A 17,931-nucleotide genomic window follows, 5' to 3' on the forward strand; every position below is an offset into this window, starting at 1 on the left:
ATAAATGTATAAATGCAATAAAAATGAATTACTTGATATTCACAAAGCTACTACATAGCAAATATAGTAGTAAAACCAAAAACTCATGTAAATTTAACTTTAAGTTTTCTGCTTTTGTAATTATTTTTTATGCTAGCCTAACATGTATATGCTGTAAAAATAGTTAACAAGGAAGTAACTTGTGATGATGGCTAACTTTGTTTAAGGTCTTATGAAATTTTCATCGACAACACAAACATAAATTTTAGGAACATGTATATTAAATTAATATAAGTGGAATAAAAGTTTGTGAGTGGAAAAAAAAAAAAACAACAGTTGAGCAAAAACAGTTCAAACAGCATTAAACAAGTCTGACATCATATGCTAGTGTTCCATATCTCTTGCCTTTAGAGGGAAATAAAGTGCATTGCTATTATCTCTGCTTTGGGCCCAAATACTGTCATCACAATTTAATAGAACTCAATTTCAACTAGTTGTAGTTTCCATTTATACTATTTTTGTAATTGTGTCTATGGTTTTTCTGGTTCTGATTATTACACTTTGCATCAGTTCAGAGGTCTTGCCAAGACTTCTCTATGTTCATGACATTCATTGCTTTTTGACGTCACAGTATTATTTATATATCACAATTTATTTTCAGTTCTTTACCATTACAAAAAGTGTCACTGTAAACATTTTGGTGCCTCTGGAATCTTTCTTTTTATCTATGACTATCTATGACTTCAAACTGTATGGAGTTTTGTGTGAGGATTCATTCATCTATGTAGGGGCTCTGAGTAGCATGAAGACATTGTGAGCTGAAAGGACCTCAGGTCTTTTCCTTTTGTATTTCTCTAAAATGCATACTACAAAAAATATTTATGTCAATAAAAAGTGACTTAAAAGAGTGTCCATTGGCAAATGATTTTTTTTTTCCCCTTTTAAAACACTTTAGGCCATGGGTTTCAAAAACTAAGCTTTAAGCCGGGGTATAAGTCAAAGATATATTTGTATTGTACCTATATTCCTTGGATACCATAAAGAAAGTAACATACAGAATAAAAAGTGAGAAGAAAATGGAATGGGAAAAAAACACTTTCCCTGTCTGGCATGCACACTCATTTTATAAGAATTCTACCTACTAACTGTTTTTATTCCTATTTGACACAGAAGTAAATTTAGGATCAGTGGGGCTAAGTAATTTACAAAGTTATTAGGTACAACAATAACAGCAAGAATGAGCAATGATCAACTATGAAAGACTTGGTTCTTCTCAGTGGTTCAGTGATTCAAAGCAATCCCAATAGACTTTGGATAGAAAATGCCATCTGCATCCAGAAAAAGAACCAAATACAACAAATGTAAATCAATACCTGCTATTCACTTTTTTTTTTTAATCTCTCCCATGGTTTTTCCCTATTGCTCTGATTTTTCTCTCCTAACATGAATCATAAAGCAATGTGCATTAAAAAATAAATTTACTAAGAAAAAATGTTATTAGGTTGAAAACTAAGAACCTGAGGTTTTCTGATTCCAAGTATGCTGAGAATTCTTAGAGCAGGACTTTGTTCATATACTTTTTGTATCACACTATTTTCTAGCTGCTTTATATTTCCCATAAAACCCAACAAGGTGGAGTTAGAAAAATCTATCAATTAACTGGTATTTGCTAAGCATCTATTATGTGCCAGATAAAAAAACCCACAAAGACAGAAGTGAAACAGTACCTGATCTAAGGTATGACAAAATGCACATTTGTAGTTACATATAAAACACAAACAAAGCAGACACAAGGTGACCTTAGATTAAAAAAAAAAAAAAGCACTGTTAGGGACCAGAAAAATCTCTAGAAGAGGCTTAGCAGTTTCTGACACATATTAGGCATTTAATAAATACTTGTTGACTTGACTAGATTTAAGCTGAATCTTGAAAGAAGGTGAGCACAATATATGTTAATAAAAAATATTCCTATAGTGTTTAAAATTTAAAAAGTGTTTTACCCATATTATCTCATTTTCTCTTCAAAATAACCCTGGGAGACAGATGCTATCATCCCTATTTTACAGAGAAGAAAATGGAAACAGACAAGATAAACAACTTGCCCAGGTTCACATATTTAGTGTCTGATGCTGTAGGGGAACTCAGTTTTTCATGACTTGAGGTCTAAAACTGTATCCACTATATATCTAGCTGCCTCTTGTGTTCAAGACAATCTTTTATTTAATTGACTTAAAATGACTCCATTTGTTTTTCACATTCTGTTGGTAGGCACTGAGTAATACATTATTTCACATGGGACCTTTGGATTGGGTTGGCATAAATGTCACTGCCAGCTTTCAGAGGTCACCACTATCTTACCTGTTGGTATCTCTGGCTACATCTTCATAAACACTTTGCACTCCAATCTCCAATCTTGTACAGCCATAGGATAGCATATCACTCAAATGCTTCTTCAAGCAATAATCTGGTCGTGTCTCAATAGTGATACCAATGCATTTTGTGAGGCTTCTTTCAGAATACCTATAAAACAAAGCTAAAAATAAACAATATTTTCTAATTATAGAAAATCCTTGCCTACTCCCTAAAGCAAAGATTTCTCCTCCATATCTGAGAATCCAGTGTTTCTGCAAGCATCTTTCTCTTAGAAGCAATGGTTTCTGAGATAAAATTATCTTCCTAGTCCTACCAAAGAGGATCTACATGAGTCTTATCTCCCTCCTTCTGTATTTTTCTATGCAAGTATTTTACAATGTGTACTTTTTCCTAGATGCTACTAATCTCAAAAATAGTACATAATAATGATCAATTTTTCTGTTTGATACTTTTTCCTTAATATCAAGATAACAGGTTGCTAAATCAATATTCTATGTGCTGATCACTGCTGGGATAGAGTAAGTAAAGATTGCTGGGGAAAGAACCTAAAATGGATCATTCTAATTGTATTCCTTCCCACCAGTCATTCTTCTCAATGCTTCCAGCCAGAACATTCCTAACACTCTATATGGAAAAAACCCATTATGTATGATAGTCTGCTTCCTCTCTTTAAAAAAAAATTATGCCCATCAAACTAAAAAAGAGACAAGTCAAAGAGAATAGAATCAAATATATTTTAAGTGCCTCTTTTTTTTCCAGGCTAACTGAATTTCTTTCTTTTTAAAAAAATTTTTAAAATTATTATAGCTTTTTATTTACAAGACATATGCATTGACCCTTGCAAACCTTCTGTTCAACTTTTTCCTTTCTTCCTCCACCCCCTCCCCTAGATGGCAGATAATCCAATACATGTTAAATATGTTAAAAGTATATGTTAAATACAATATATGTATATATATTTATACAGTTATCTTGCTAGCGCCTCTTTTAAGTCTCTGTTTCATTTGTCTAAAACCATACCAGTAGTTAAGTCAAAAAGTTTCAGGATTCAATTCTCTTACTCCAAAAATAGCTATGTTTTCTACTCTATTTTTCCTTGAAATAATGACCCCTAATAAGCTCTGCAATTAGTTCATTGTTTACTTGTTCATTCGTTAGTTGCTAACAGAAACTGAACTCCCTAGTATCAATATTAACATTTATCTACTTTGGAGAATAATTAGGAAATAAATGAATTGTTCTCCTGTTTTTACTTAAATTCCAAAAATTAAATGTCAATTTGAATAATGCTTTGTATACTGATTTAGGCAGCGCTATAATCAAGTATCTGTATGATATAATAAAGATTTGTACTATATTCTGGGAATATATTGTGTAATATAATTAATTTACCATGAGCATATCGCAGTACAAAGTTGAATTTTTTGACATTAAAATATGGATTAAAAATACCAAAAAGTATGTCTATTTTATCCTATTACATGCTTTAAATGGGTAGACCACTCCCTAATATTGGGCTCTAATCACTATTATTATCTTTATAAAAAATAATAACCAAGCTTAGTTCTACATTAGTTCTATTTTGTGAAATACAAATACTCATTTCATTTGTTAATGGTCATCAAAATTATGTATAATCAAACCCAAACCAAGGCTAGTTGGCTTATCTGAATTATAATCACAGATTTATTATTATTATTATAGTTGTTGCTGACATTACTCATTATTAAGTTTTACAAGTACAATAGTTGTACATGGGCATGAAAATGTGTAGAATACCAGTAAAAATCATGACTGGCTGATCATTCTCATTCACATCTAGCCTTAACCAATCAGAGACCCTTTCTTTCAGATTTTAACATACAATAATGAAATAAAATAAAACTGAAAAAGTTTGGTTTTTCTATCCCCAATATCCCACTGAAATTTTTCCCAAGCACTAAAGTTACATTCATTACAATGTAACACAAGCAAATTGAGAGTATTCCCAAATTATGCTGACTGTTTTGAACAAATTTTATACACACAAACATATATACAATAGGGACAAAACAACATGCTGAAACAATTTCCATTACTTTTGGTTACTGATAGTAGTTTCTGTGACCTTCTAAATTTATGTACAACACTCCAGATCATTATCTTTTTTTGTCATTTGTACACAGTTAGCAAGATTTGTTCTTAGGTAAGTTATATTTCCTTAAATATGTGGTCTGAGTGAAGAAGCTCTGCTTTTAATCTGAGAAATAATAACAGATTTGCCAGTAAATATTTTTTAAAATAATGGCAAAGCAAAGGAGGTAATATATTTAAAGCATTTTGAAAAGCTTAAAATCCTATATCAAAATAGTTAACTGTAGCTTTATATAACAAAGTACAATTTCCCTTACATAAAAAGTTTTCTATCAGGGAATTGATTCAATTATATATTAAGATTACAATTTGTTGGCATTTTCTTTGTTCTTGCTTCATGAAAATCTCTGATCAGGTAGAGTTTGCCTACATTGGTCTTCAGAGTTTGCTCTCTAAACCAAGTATGATTAACTGAGCATCCATCCTACACAACCCCCTCCACAATTCATGAAATCGGTCACTGTTTACTTGATAAAAAGATAGAGACCATGAACACCTAGAGTTAAGATGCTTCATAGATTTAAGAAACAGAATGGACTTCAAGCTATTTTACAGATAAGAAAACTGGAGCCCAAAGAGATTAAATAAATTTCTTAAAGTCTCAAGACAGAAAATAGCAGGGCTGGGATTCCTACTTAGATCTTCTGATTCCAAATTCAGCTTTTTTTTTCTTCATGGTATTATACTGCCACCTACATCAACTTTCCTTTCTGTAATTATTTGCTTTTTGGTCTTCCGTTATCATACCTGGGTTTTTTTTTTTCCTAGCCTTGTTCTGTTGATTAAAATATGGCTAACTTAGTGCTTCTGGTTTTGGTTTTAAACCTAGTTTTGTAGAGGTTCTAGATTGCAAACTAATCTCAGTCTTCTTCCTGGATGGAGTAAGACAAACTGATGTACTGGATGGAGGACAGAGTCAGTAAGATCTAGGTTTAAATTTACTGATTAGATAGATGTCTATTTAGCAAATAGTCCTAAGCAAATCTGAGAGGTCATTTCCTTACTTGCAAAAAAAGGAATAAGACTTGTAGCAGCTAAAAGATTCAAATGAGGAAAAGTACATAAAATTCTTTGTAAACTTTAAAACACTACATTAATATCAGCTAAAAAAAAACACCAAACCTCAGTCCCACCCATATCAAAGCAGAGTCTGAGTCATAATCAAGAGAAATTCTTGCCTTAAAAAAAAAAAAAAAAAAATTGAGTTTCTAAAGGTTAGAACACTCATCAATAGGAATAGCAGTAAGAACCCAGAGAAAGACAAAAAGAATGGTAAAGGCCCTTGAGTATATGCCATGCGAATATCTGAGAACTGGAGATGCAAAACCCTAAGAAGGACTTGAGGGTGGAGTGTTGTAAAATAGGGAGAATGATGTAGTTGCCTCAAAATTTGTAGGCCTATCACAAGAAAGATTAGAGGGCAGAACCAGAAGAAATTGGTAGAACACATAGAGGCAAATTTGTGCTAAAAATGAACATTCCTTACAATTATTGCTATCCTGAAGTCAGTTCCTTTTAGATGTAACCAGTCATTCTTTATGAGAAGTCTTTAAAAAGAGGACAGGTAAACCATTCATTGGGTGTCTTAAAAGAGATGATTCTTCCCAGGGTAGGGATTAGACTCTGGCTGCTGAGTTCCCTTCCATTTCTTTTATTCAAGCACTTAACTTCTATAAACTTTAAATGACTTGCACTGGTAGATACATTTCATAGGCTAACATTAATCTTTAATAATAATAATAATCTTTAATGCCATCAAATCTACTGAAAAAGAAGAGGATATCAGAAGCATGAAGGATGGATTCAAAGGGAGAAAAAAAGGTAGATAAAAGAGTATAGTGGTAGCAATGATATTGTAATACTGTAATACTGTGGGAATAATGGGAAGTAGAAAGGCGTGTATTTATGTGAGAGAGAGAAAAAGTTGCAGGGTTTAGCAAGTGAAAATAAAAACATAACAGAGTTTACTGTTTAGATGGGGGGCAGGAAAGAGTTATACAGAAAAAAGAATCAAGGACAAGTAACAAGAATAATGAAAAGGCATGAAACAATCTTTTAAGAAAGTGTCAGGAAACATTCAGAATGAAAAATATTCAGAATGAGCTGATAATGATGAGGACTGTGAAGCACACAACTACATTCTCTACCCAAAAATATCCCACATCAGGCCAAAGATTACCCAAAAGGACTAGAACTAGAACAATTCAGGTTTCATTTGCTTTCATTTTCTCTATCAGTCTAGCTGTCAGTTTTTTCAGCCATTAAAAAATGGGAATTCAACTATAAGATGTATAAGATTTCCTTTAGTTCTAAAATTCAATGATTTTATTATTATTTAAAACTGGATCTGCTTTCCCCATACAATCAATACAGTTAAATGAATTATCTCAAAATTTTACCCAGGAACTTGCAAAGAGCACATTTTTTAAAAAAATTGGATAAAGCTCAAGATTCTGTAGAAACTTCATTCTAACAGTATAAACCTTATTGTATCAACAATACTAAGCTGCAGTACTTCTGTGTGAAGATAACAGGAAGCAACAATGACCAATGTATGCATTCATTAAAGGAAAGAAATATAAGAAAGAAAAAGGACCAGCCCAAAATGTAACCAAATTTTATTGCTTCTCTGGTTATAAAACAAATTCCATCAGGAAGCAAAAGTCTAAACCTACTGATATTTTTAGTATTCAACAATTAATGTTATTAATACATACACTAAAAAAGGATTTAATTATACAAAAGAAAAAGAATTCTGAGCTTAGATGAAGGCATAGTTAACAACACAAAACCTCTCTTAATCTATATGTTAAAAAAAAAAAAAGAATCTACTTCTTAGAATTCATGCCATTAAGTCAGCAAGTTCACGGCCAAATGACACATCAGTGACTCACCGAAAATACCACTGGGAGAGTAACTGCACAAATGTGAATTTTGTATAAGGGAAAGGTAATCACAGGATGAGGCCAGTAGAATTTATAAACTAATCTTTCTACTGGAGGGGAGAGCATCAAAGACCCAATCAAGGATACAGGAAGCTGCTGCAGGCATGATAAGGTCCCTTCATGAGTGGAGGTTTATAGAATGAACAAGGGACAAGAATACAAAATAGCCCTCACATAATCATTTTCAACTTCATTTCAAAATGCTTTACTTCAAGGATTTAAAAAAAAAAAAAATAAAAACAACCCACCAGCACTTTTGTTAATTCACTTGCAGGAAGAGAAACAGAAGAAACAAACACTGAGAGTTAGTTAATATTCTATAGATGCAATAAACTTTCATTATTTTCTACAATGCTATTTTCATTTTACAAATCAGGATTTCTCTAGTATCCTGCAGAAATTGAGCTAGCATAGCTAGGATATAGCATCATCTATTAAAAATATAATTAGAAGCCACTCATGTTAGTCAATAAACAGTTCTGAAAACTAGGTCCAGTGAAATGAGTGGAATTAATGGGAGGGACAGGAAACTAGGATTTGAAAATAATACCCTCTTGGTAGTACTATCTATCTTTGACCTTTTATTGTGAGGTCCGCAATTTATTGCAAAACAAATTCCTATGTGCTATGTAGAATTAACTTTTCTAGCATTTAATATATGTTGAATTACAGTCATTAAAAACTGTCCTTCAACATGTGGCTGGCTGTCCTAATCACAACTGAAGTACAGACTGGTAGGTAAAGAGCCAAATTGAACCAGAAAGTAGTTTAGGAAGTCTTAAGTCTAGGAGAGAGCTAAGACCCAGAAGCACTAAGCTAATCTGAAGTCTGTCAAATTCAGAACAAAACTGAAGCAAAATTCATCCTTCTAGGCTTGGTTTTTTTCCTACTCCATTCAGGGGTCTCCAAGGCTACAACCACAGAGCAAAACCATTTTCTTTCCAGAACACTGAAGGCAACAATCCACTGAATTAAGTCAAAAAACTGAAATTTAAAAAAAAAAAAAAAAACTATAAGAGAAATAAAAAGATTGTAATGAATTACAATTCCATAGGGAAATACTGATTCATCCACTCTTGAAAAATCCTTGATGAGTAACTCATTTTAAATAGCTTCTATTCAGAATAGCTAGGAAGCATTAGAGATTGGGCATAAAATTGCTTTTGGGAAGCACTGATTAATAAAGAATAAAATCATCTAAAAAGCATGACCACGTTCTATGCTCTTTTACAGTTTGGTGTTTAGATGACTCATCTCTTACCCAATTCTTTTTCAACTCCTAATCTGTGATTTTTATATCTAATTTTGGTAATCACCAAAGCTGTTATTTTGTAAAAATTGATAGACTACATTGCATGCACAATGATAGTGTCATTTATATTAATCAACTCTTCTGGGAAACTATACTTGTTCTGTTCTTGAACTCAGGTCCCATATCCCTTCTAATGTTTCCAAATCTTTACTATACCACATTGCTCTTATCAAGATTCCTCTTATCAGTAATGGGCAGGGGAAGATTTATCAAATGAGTGAGAAAATAACAGAAGATAAAATAAATAATTTTGATTACATAAGACTAAAAATGGTTTTGCACAATTAGGAGAGAAATCTTTACTACAAGTTTCACTGATAAAGGTCTGGTAAGCATGCATGCACACACATTTATGTATGCATATGCATATATATAAACTATAGAAAAATGGTCAAAGAACATAAATAGACAGATCTCAAAGGAAGAAATCCAAGGCACGGCATTCAAAACAACTATAAACAGGGCACCTAGGTGGTGCAGTGGATAGGAAGTTAGGAGGAGCTGAGTTCATATCTGGTCTCAGACACTTAACACTGGGCAAGTCACAATACCAACTGAGTGACTCAAAATAATTAAATATATAAACTAAAAAAAGAAAAAGAACCATATTTTTAAAATCTTCCTAATAATTAGGACTATTATTAAATTTAATTTAATTTAATTGTACTTCACACCCATCATATTGACAAAGATGAGAGGAATGGAAAATGACAATTGTTAGAGGGGCTATAAGTAAAGAGGCATACTAATGTACTATCGATGGAGGTGTGAACTAATCCATCAATTATGGAAGGGAATATGGCACTATGTCCCCAAAATCATTAAACTAAGCATAGCCTTCAAACCAGATGTCACTACTAGCTTCAAAGGGATGTCAGAGAGTAAAGAGATTCAAGTATATAGAAATATTTACAGAAGCTCTTTCTAGTGAAAAAAACATAAAACTATAGGGGTGCCCATCAAATGAGGAATAAATTGTGTGATACATGAAAATAATGGTAAATTATTACACTCTAAGAAATGTCAAAAGAGATGGTTTCAGAGAAACCTAGAAAGTCATATAGAAAATGATGCCACGCAAGGTGAGTAAAATCTGAAGAACAATTTATACAGTGATAATGTAAAGAAAAAGTAACTTTGAAAGATTTAAGAATTATATTCAATGCAATGACTAATCACTGTTTCAGAGGACTAATGATGAAGCATACCTACCCAATTCCTAAAAGAGAGGTAGTAGGATAGAGAATGAGTACAGGTTTTCAGACATGGCAACTAGGGGAATCTGATTATTCATTTTTATTAAAAAAATAAAAAAAATTTTTTTCTTTTCAGGAAGATTGAGGGAAGATAAATAGGAGGCAAGAAAAAAACAGTGATATGGTGGTTGTCTATAAGAAGAAAAAGAAAAGATTACTGAAGTATTTTTAAAATTGGACAGAGGGTTTTATGCTGCCAGGGTAAATGAAGCGTTCCCACGTGCCTGGACAAAATCTTTTTCAGAAAACTATTGACTTGAGTAGCTTTTAGGAGAACACAATTCAAAATTGAAAGTCGCTGATATAAAACAAAAGATAAAGCTGTTGAAAGCCAGTGTTGCTTATGAATAACTAACAAGAAGAGTAAGATGAGTTATGACCAATATAAAGTTAAACATATCACATCGTAGTATTTCTTAGTTTAAAGCCAAAAGACAGACTCTGTAAAGGTAACACTTTAAAGTAAGAGAGGTACTTACTACCACATGGCAAGAAAGGTCTTTACCTTCAAAAGACCTGTTGTGCATACTAACATAAACAAAATGGAGAGACAAGAAAGCAAACATCTGAATTGTTTTAAAAATGCAACAGTTACATTAGTAGAATTGAGTCCATTTGGATACCAACATAGCATTACTGGTTCTATCAGATTTTATACATGAAGGTTATTAATCCTGAAGATAAATTGTTTTGTCAGCTATGCAATGTAAAATAAGAAATCCCATTCAAAAGAAGTTTACTAAAGAGCATGTCAAGGGCTTACAACATGTACTTTCAATTAAAGTTGGTGAGGAAAATATACTTCCTATGAAAATAAGATATTAATCAATTAATAACTGAATAATTAATTCAAGATCTTTCTAACTTTACAGAGTACAGTAGTGCTATGTCCAAGAGGGCCTATAACCTACTGTGTCTTACCATCTGACCTGTATCTGAACTTTCTTTCATGTATCATCTCCCCCAGTTAAATCTTCTAATTGTATCTCCACATAGTAAGCACTTAATAAATGCTTATTCATTAATTCATTCATTTAAACACAGTAATAAACAGGGAACGTGTTGACATCTGTATTCAGTCCAGTATCTATATTTCTTTGGATCTAGAATAGTTTTGTTTTTCTTCTTTCTTCAAAGATAAAGGGCCCATGTAGCTATTTGAAAGTGAAGGAATCCAAATATTTGATAACCTGGGTACCTCACAAATAATATGAATAAAGAAAATGACAATGACTTTGAACTATAGAAAAGGAGATAGTTGTCTCAACAGTTAACCAAGAAAATGACAACATAAAACTAAGCTCATTCCACCAGGAAAGCTGGAATACATATAGCCCTATTTATTTATTTGTGTGTGGTTTTTTATTTATTTATGTCCCTACAAAGACAATTTTTTCTAATTTTCTATTTTCTAATTTCACTAAATACAAGTAAAATTCACCCACTTAAAAATTCTGAAAACATTTCTAAAGCTCAAATCTTTCTGCAATAAAGAAAGTCATTTAAAATAATTTTTCAGATGATTAGCATATCATAATGACAATATCTTAGACTATATGGCCAACTATCTGCCTGCTTGGAATGAAATTTCAGCAAGCCAAGGGTTTTATAATGGTTTTTTGTCATTCCTGTAGAAAAATAGAAATTTAAGATTTTTTTTGAATGCCACATTTATTTGTTATGAAGGAAAGATTTTTTTTTTCTTAAGGTTTTATATGATTTTAAATATTTTATTTTCCCCAATTATATGTAAAAACAATTTTAACATTGTTTTTAAGTTTTGAGTTCCTCCCTTCCTTTTCCCTTTCCTGAGAAGGTAATTTGATATAGATTATACATGGACAATCATGTGTAACATTTCCATATTTGTCATTTTATGAAAGAAAATTAGAATAAGAAAGAAAGGAACAAAGAAAATGTTTCAGTTTGTATTCAAATGACATCAATTCTTTCTCTGGAGGTTGATAGCATGCTTCATCATGAGACCTATGCTACTGCTGAAAAGCTAAGTCATTTACAAGTGTTAATCATACAACATTGTTCTTACTGTGCATAATATTCTCCTTGTTCTACTCACTTCACTCAACATCAATTCATGTAAGTCTTTCCAAGTTTTTCTGAAATCATCCTGCCTCATTTCTTATAGCACAATAATATTTCATCACAATCATTAATCACAATTTATACAGCTATTCTCCAATAGATGGGCATCATTTCAATTTCTAATTCTTGCCACCATATTAAAGAGCCACTAAAAATATTTTTGTACAGATAAGATCTTTACCCCTCCTGTACCTCTGATTCCTTTAAAAAAAAAAATCTCTTTGGAATATAGACTTAGCATTGCTATGGTTGGATCAAAGAGTATGCACAGTTTTACAGCCCTTTGGACATATTTCTAAATTGTTCTCCAGAATGGAACAGTTTGGGGCAGCTAGGTGGTGCAGTGGACAGAATGGATCAGTTCACAATTTCAAGAGTTCTAATATTATTGTTCTACTTTTCCGACATCCTCCCTCAACACAAATCATCTTCCTTTTTTGTCATATTAGCTAATCTGATGGGTTTAAGGTAGTATAAGAATTGCTTTAATTTGAATTTCTTTAATCAATAGTGACATAGCATTTTATTACCATAGATAGTTCTGATTTGTCTGAAAACTGTCTGCTATAAGAAAATGGAAGGTTTTGTGAAAAATATTTTCAGAAGAAAAAAGAAAATAAGAAATAGGTGATCCAGAGAACAATATCCTACCTCCCTTCTCTCCCCCTACCCCACCAAGAAGATCAGACAGTCAATCAATAATCAAGAAGAAGGTATGTATTATATAAGTCAGGGACTATGCTATGTACTAGGGCTACCAAAAATAATTTTTTTTTTTTTAATGAAGGTCTTAATGCCCAGTATTAATTTTTTTATATAGGGTATATATATCAACAAAATGTTTCCTTATAAAGCTTTAAACCCAATGTTGAAAATGTTTAAAAGTATTGTCTGCACTTAGAAAAAAATTTTTTTGTTTGTGAAATGAAGAATTCTCACCTGACTGCTTCAGATACATTGTTTGAAGTATGTCCAGATAAGGCATCATGCAAATTTCGGATAAAATAATCTCTGTACTCTTCTGAGAGGGCCATAAATGTTCCACCCATCACAATGAACTCTACCTTATCCACACTGTGACCTAGTTGTTTCAACTGAAAGAAATAAAATTCACTACTGTAAGACTCTGACAAATTACCTTAAATTCCAAGACTTTATATTATTGTTTCATTAATATGGAAATTGAAAGAAATTATCTATATACATTTTACTTAATCCTGTAAATTGGTTCAAATAAGAAGGAATCTAAACATAGTGAAAGAAAAAGCAACTGAAAATCCAGAATGAGGTAAAAGGAAGTAAGTAAATAACAGCCAACTTCATATAAATAATAAAGATAAAACCAAGAGGATGTCAAAAAAGAGGGCAGAAAAGAAAAGTATAAGTGTGTATGCCATAAATTAGGAATACATGCTAATGGAAAACTAAAGAGATAGGGGAAAAAAGGAATTACAAAATTAAAAAATAAACTAGTGATAAAAGAAAATTAGATAGCTAAAGTACTTAAAAGAAGTTTTACTTTTCAACTTTCAGAAAGCAAAGTATAAAAAGCAAAATTATTTTAATCATTAGACAAGCTATGAAGAAGTATTATTTTCCATGCTAAAAATCAGAAACTAGAAATTATGACAATTCTATGAACAATTTTTTGTTTCATTAACTACAATTCCATTATCAGTAAGTGAGCAAATATTCCATTCGTGACCAGAAATCATTAAATTCATTTTTACATGAACTTCTTGCAAAATTCTCAATCTTGAAAAAAGCAGAGAGCAACAGTTCCCCAAGAACTCATTTCACTTGTCATTCATACATGACCTATAGGCCTATTGTTTTCTTCTGGCCCTCGTAAATAGTTATAATAATTTCAGAAAAGGAACCTTCTACATCCCACGTGATAAGCAACTCCATTTGATAGACATCTGACTGAAAAAGAATAACATTTTTTTCCTTTACCCTTAAAGTTAGAGCTAATCAAGGGCAGGAATTCTTAAATTTTTTTAGCTCAGGATCCCTTTATAATCTTAAAAATTATTCCTATCTACTGATATTTATTATGAAAATAGTTTTGACCTTATGGACCCCTTGAAAGCATCAAGGACTCCCAAACTCAAGATCTTAGGACTACAGTTTGAGAATTACTGGTTTAGACAGCTGTCTGTCAAAAATTAACACAACACACACTGGGAAATGAGTGTAAACTGTTATTTTTACCTTCTGAATCCAATTCTTCCTGTGCAACAAAAAATTCGGTTCTACACACATATATTGTATCTAGAATATACTGTAATATATTTAACATATATAAGACTGCTTGCCATATGGGGGAGGGGGTTGGGGGAGGAAGGGAAAAAATCTGAATAGAAGTAAGTGCAAGGGATAATGTTGTAAAAAATTACCCATGCATATGTACTGTCAAAAAAAATGTTATAATTATAAAATAAAATTAAAATTAAAAAAAAAAATTTAACACAACACAAAATAAAAAATGACAGCCTCCTATTTGGTAGTGGGAAACAAAATAGTTATCACACTACCTCTTGCTATTATTTGATTTTCTTTTCTCCTCTATTCTCAATCTATTTCAGGGAGGAAGTGCTCTAAAAAGTGTGATTTCAAGAGTATATTTGTAGATAGGCTCTGGCCTGTCAAAGAAACCTTGCTCTAAGAATACAGATAGTAAATCCCTAACCCTCTTCTCTTGTTCAGAGCTGTTAGTGCTGGTTTAGAGTTCATGCCTTCTGCATGAAGGAAGAATGGGATACCTAGCAAAGCATCACTGGTCTATGTATGTTGGTAAGGGGGCTGGAAGAAAAGCTAATTCTCTGGAGAGAATTATGAGAAGCAAAGGATCTCAGGTAATTTTTTTCTTTACACTTCTCAAGTTATAATTTTCTGAACTTCTACCCTTCCTTATAAATGTCCTTAACTATCATCAAAGCTGTATCCTGGATAGCAGATCACACCCCCCTTTCCATGTTGGGCTGTGGATAGCAGGTCATACACCCCCCTTCCCTTTTTCATTTGTGCAATTAGACTTGTGAAAACTGAGTTTAAAAAGAAAACTTTAAACCTAGAGGCTCTGACTCTCCTTCATATATCATTGTAACACAATGAAGGGTAGAAAAGAAATAATATCCAGGTGCCTGCCACTCTGACTCCATCCTTGTCCAAAACTACTGAACAGAATTACTTTCAAGGACAGACACCAAGTTATGCTATCTCGCCTGCCGCTCTGACTCAAAAATTTGAGTTAGTCCTCAAAGCCCCTATCTACCCAAAAATGTCCTGTCTGACAGGGCCTGAGCCACAGTCCCCAAGCTATAAATGCCAAGTTAACTGCTCTACAACAGCTGCCAGATGTAGACTAAATGCATTCTCGGCTCCTGTTATCCTGCTTGCAAACTCTAGTTAGCTAAAAGACTATATAAGCTCTGTGCCTCACTCTCCACTGAATGCTTTGGAAGCATATTCCCATAAGGTCAGCTAGTTTAAATTCTCCACATTAAAAATTAAAACCAATCTCTACTCACCTCAGTTTTTCTGGTATTACAGTATAGTTCTCTAGAACTATCAGAGGAAACTCCCTCTCTCAATGTAATTTATGGCACTCCAGCTTTCCTTCACTTCCTACCTGAATCAAGAATCCTACTTCTAAGGCCCTGGGCAGCAAAAAGCAAGGTATTTCCTAATCTTGCCCAGAACCAGACCACTAGCCACTTTCCAAGCCATTGCATAAGAGCTCTCCAGTTCCTCCCTTTCTTCAAATTTCAGCTCCATTATGTATATTGTCTTCCCCATGAGTATGTGAAGGCAGGGATTGTTTGGCTTTTGTAGTTGCATCTCAAGCACTTAATAATTTGGCATGCAGTAAGTGCATCATAAATGCTCATTTGTTCATTCATAGTTGCATGAAAGCCCTAAAGAGTTAATTGACTGGCTCAGATTCACAGAACCAAAACCTTTATTTTAGTCCAGGACTGGCTCTCTATCTGCTGTGCCATACTGCATCTGTGCATACTTTTTGAACTCATATCAGAACATTCAAAACAAAATTTTAAGGGGCCGGGGGAGAAATGTACACAGTTTAGACAAAGGGAAAGGGTCAGCCTACTAAAAAATACAAGACTTTTTCATCAGGATCATGAGAGCCCAAGTGGAGAAGGGGTAACATGGAGAAATGGAATAAAATGCAATAGGTATTACAAGGTCTTCTGTCAATCAGTGATCCATGAAACAAAGAGAAAAACCACAGTTGTTTCTTATCTAGATAGAGTCTAAATTCACCAACTATGTTTTCAATCACTCAATCAAGCATTTATTAAGTTGCTACCAAATCCCAGTCACTGGGCTAAAGAATCACCTCTTATTATTAAGTTATTATTTTTTTATTACTGAAAGAAAATGGTTTTTAAAATGTTTTAACATATTTACCTGGTCTATTCGATGTCTTGTCTGGAGAAAAGGGTCATATCTGGCACGGATAGCTCGCATGGAAGTTGGCTAAATAAAAAAAAAAAAAAAAAAAAAAAAAAGGAAAAGTATCCAAAGTTTGATAATTACGCTAACAATCATCATTTTTTCCAAAGAATTCATAATTTGGAGAACAAAAGGAAAATTCCCATTCAATTGCTTTCTTATAGTATTGTAGCAACTGAACAGGAATTTTCCTTTTGTCCTCTAAATTATCATTTCTTTCCATTTTAAAATTCCCTCATATATTGCATTTAACCCATTACATGGGCTAAAAAAAAAAAAAAATCACTAAGAGAAAAGAATAAAAAAATAAGGAAAAGTAGAGAACGATCAATATGGTGAATGCAATTAAAAAAAAAAAAAAGCATAGAAGCAAAAGGACAGAACACTAACTCTTGTGGAAAACAGAACTGCACACAGTCAAGAGTAATTCAAAATACAGATGCTATAACTTTTGTTAACAAGATTTTTCTACTCTATTCCTACTGGCCATAAGAAGCAAGCACAAAATATGTTCATCTTTGCCTATCAGAAAACAATTTCTAGGTACTCATAATATTATACAAGTGTTTTTACATTATTTTTTTTTTTTCCCTGAGGCTGGGGTTAAGTGACTTGCCCAGGGTCACACGGCTAGGAAGTGTTAAGTGTCTGAGATCAAATTTGAACTCAGGTCCTCCTAAATTCAAGGATGGTGCTCTATCCACTGCGCCACCTAGCTGCCCTGTGTTTTTACATTATTAAGCTTCTAAGTAATTAAAGCTTAATAATGTAAAATATTTGCATAATATCATGTAATTATTTAGTTATTATATTTATAATATATAACATTAATAATTATAATACATAAACAACATATGGTTATTAAATATAATTTATTGATTAAATAATATATTTGATTATTATTATTAATAATATAGTTGATGTTTTAAAAAGAACAAAAGAACAATATTCTGCCTAATCAAAAGAACACAAATTATTTCTCAGCATTAAAGAGTTCTATCTATCATTTACATGGGAAGGAAGACGTCTTCCTTTGGGGATGGACTTTTCTTCCTCTATCTTTAAAAAATATTTTTTGTGGAACACTATACTGAATACAAAGTCTGACAAAGCATTTATTATAATAAATAAAATAACTCAAAGATAACTTTTACCTCATATCCTGTATAAGACTGGGTTGAATACTCAAAATCTGAGTCAGGTCCACCAGGACAATAACTGTCAAAATGAAAAACAGATTGAAATGCCATTTACAAACCTTATTCCAAGAGGTCAAGTAATATCCAAGATTCTATGTTCTCCCACTATTGAAATCAAGAGTTCCATCACAGAAATACTAAACAGAAAAGTC

At 32.4% G+C, this 17,931-nt stretch overlaps 1 protein-coding gene across 1 annotated transcript in view; it reads right to left on the minus strand.

Moving 5' to 3' along the window:
* The window catches only part of ELP3 (elongator acetyltransferase complex subunit 3), a 93,042-nt gene that overhangs the window by 65,936 nt on the left and 9,175 nt on the right, over positions 1–17,931 (minus strand). The window contains exons 6-9 of the mRNA XM_074287592.1: positions 17,735–17,798; positions 16,536–16,604; positions 13,041–13,195; positions 2,338–2,499 (exon numbers count right to left, since the gene is read on the minus strand). Of these exons, the coding sequence (XP_074143693.1) occupies positions 2,338–2,499; positions 13,041–13,195; positions 16,536–16,604; positions 17,735–17,798 (450 nt within the window). The remainder of the gene's footprint in view (positions 1–2,337; positions 2,500–13,040; positions 13,196–16,535; positions 16,605–17,734; positions 17,799–17,931) is intronic.

Source organism: Sminthopsis crassicaudata, chromosome 2 (genome assembly GCF_048593235.1).
Source record: "Sminthopsis crassicaudata isolate SCR6 chromosome 2, ASM4859323v1, whole genome shotgun sequence".
Classification (NCBI taxonomy): Eukaryota; Metazoa; Chordata; class Mammalia; order Dasyuromorphia; family Dasyuridae; genus Sminthopsis; species Sminthopsis crassicaudata.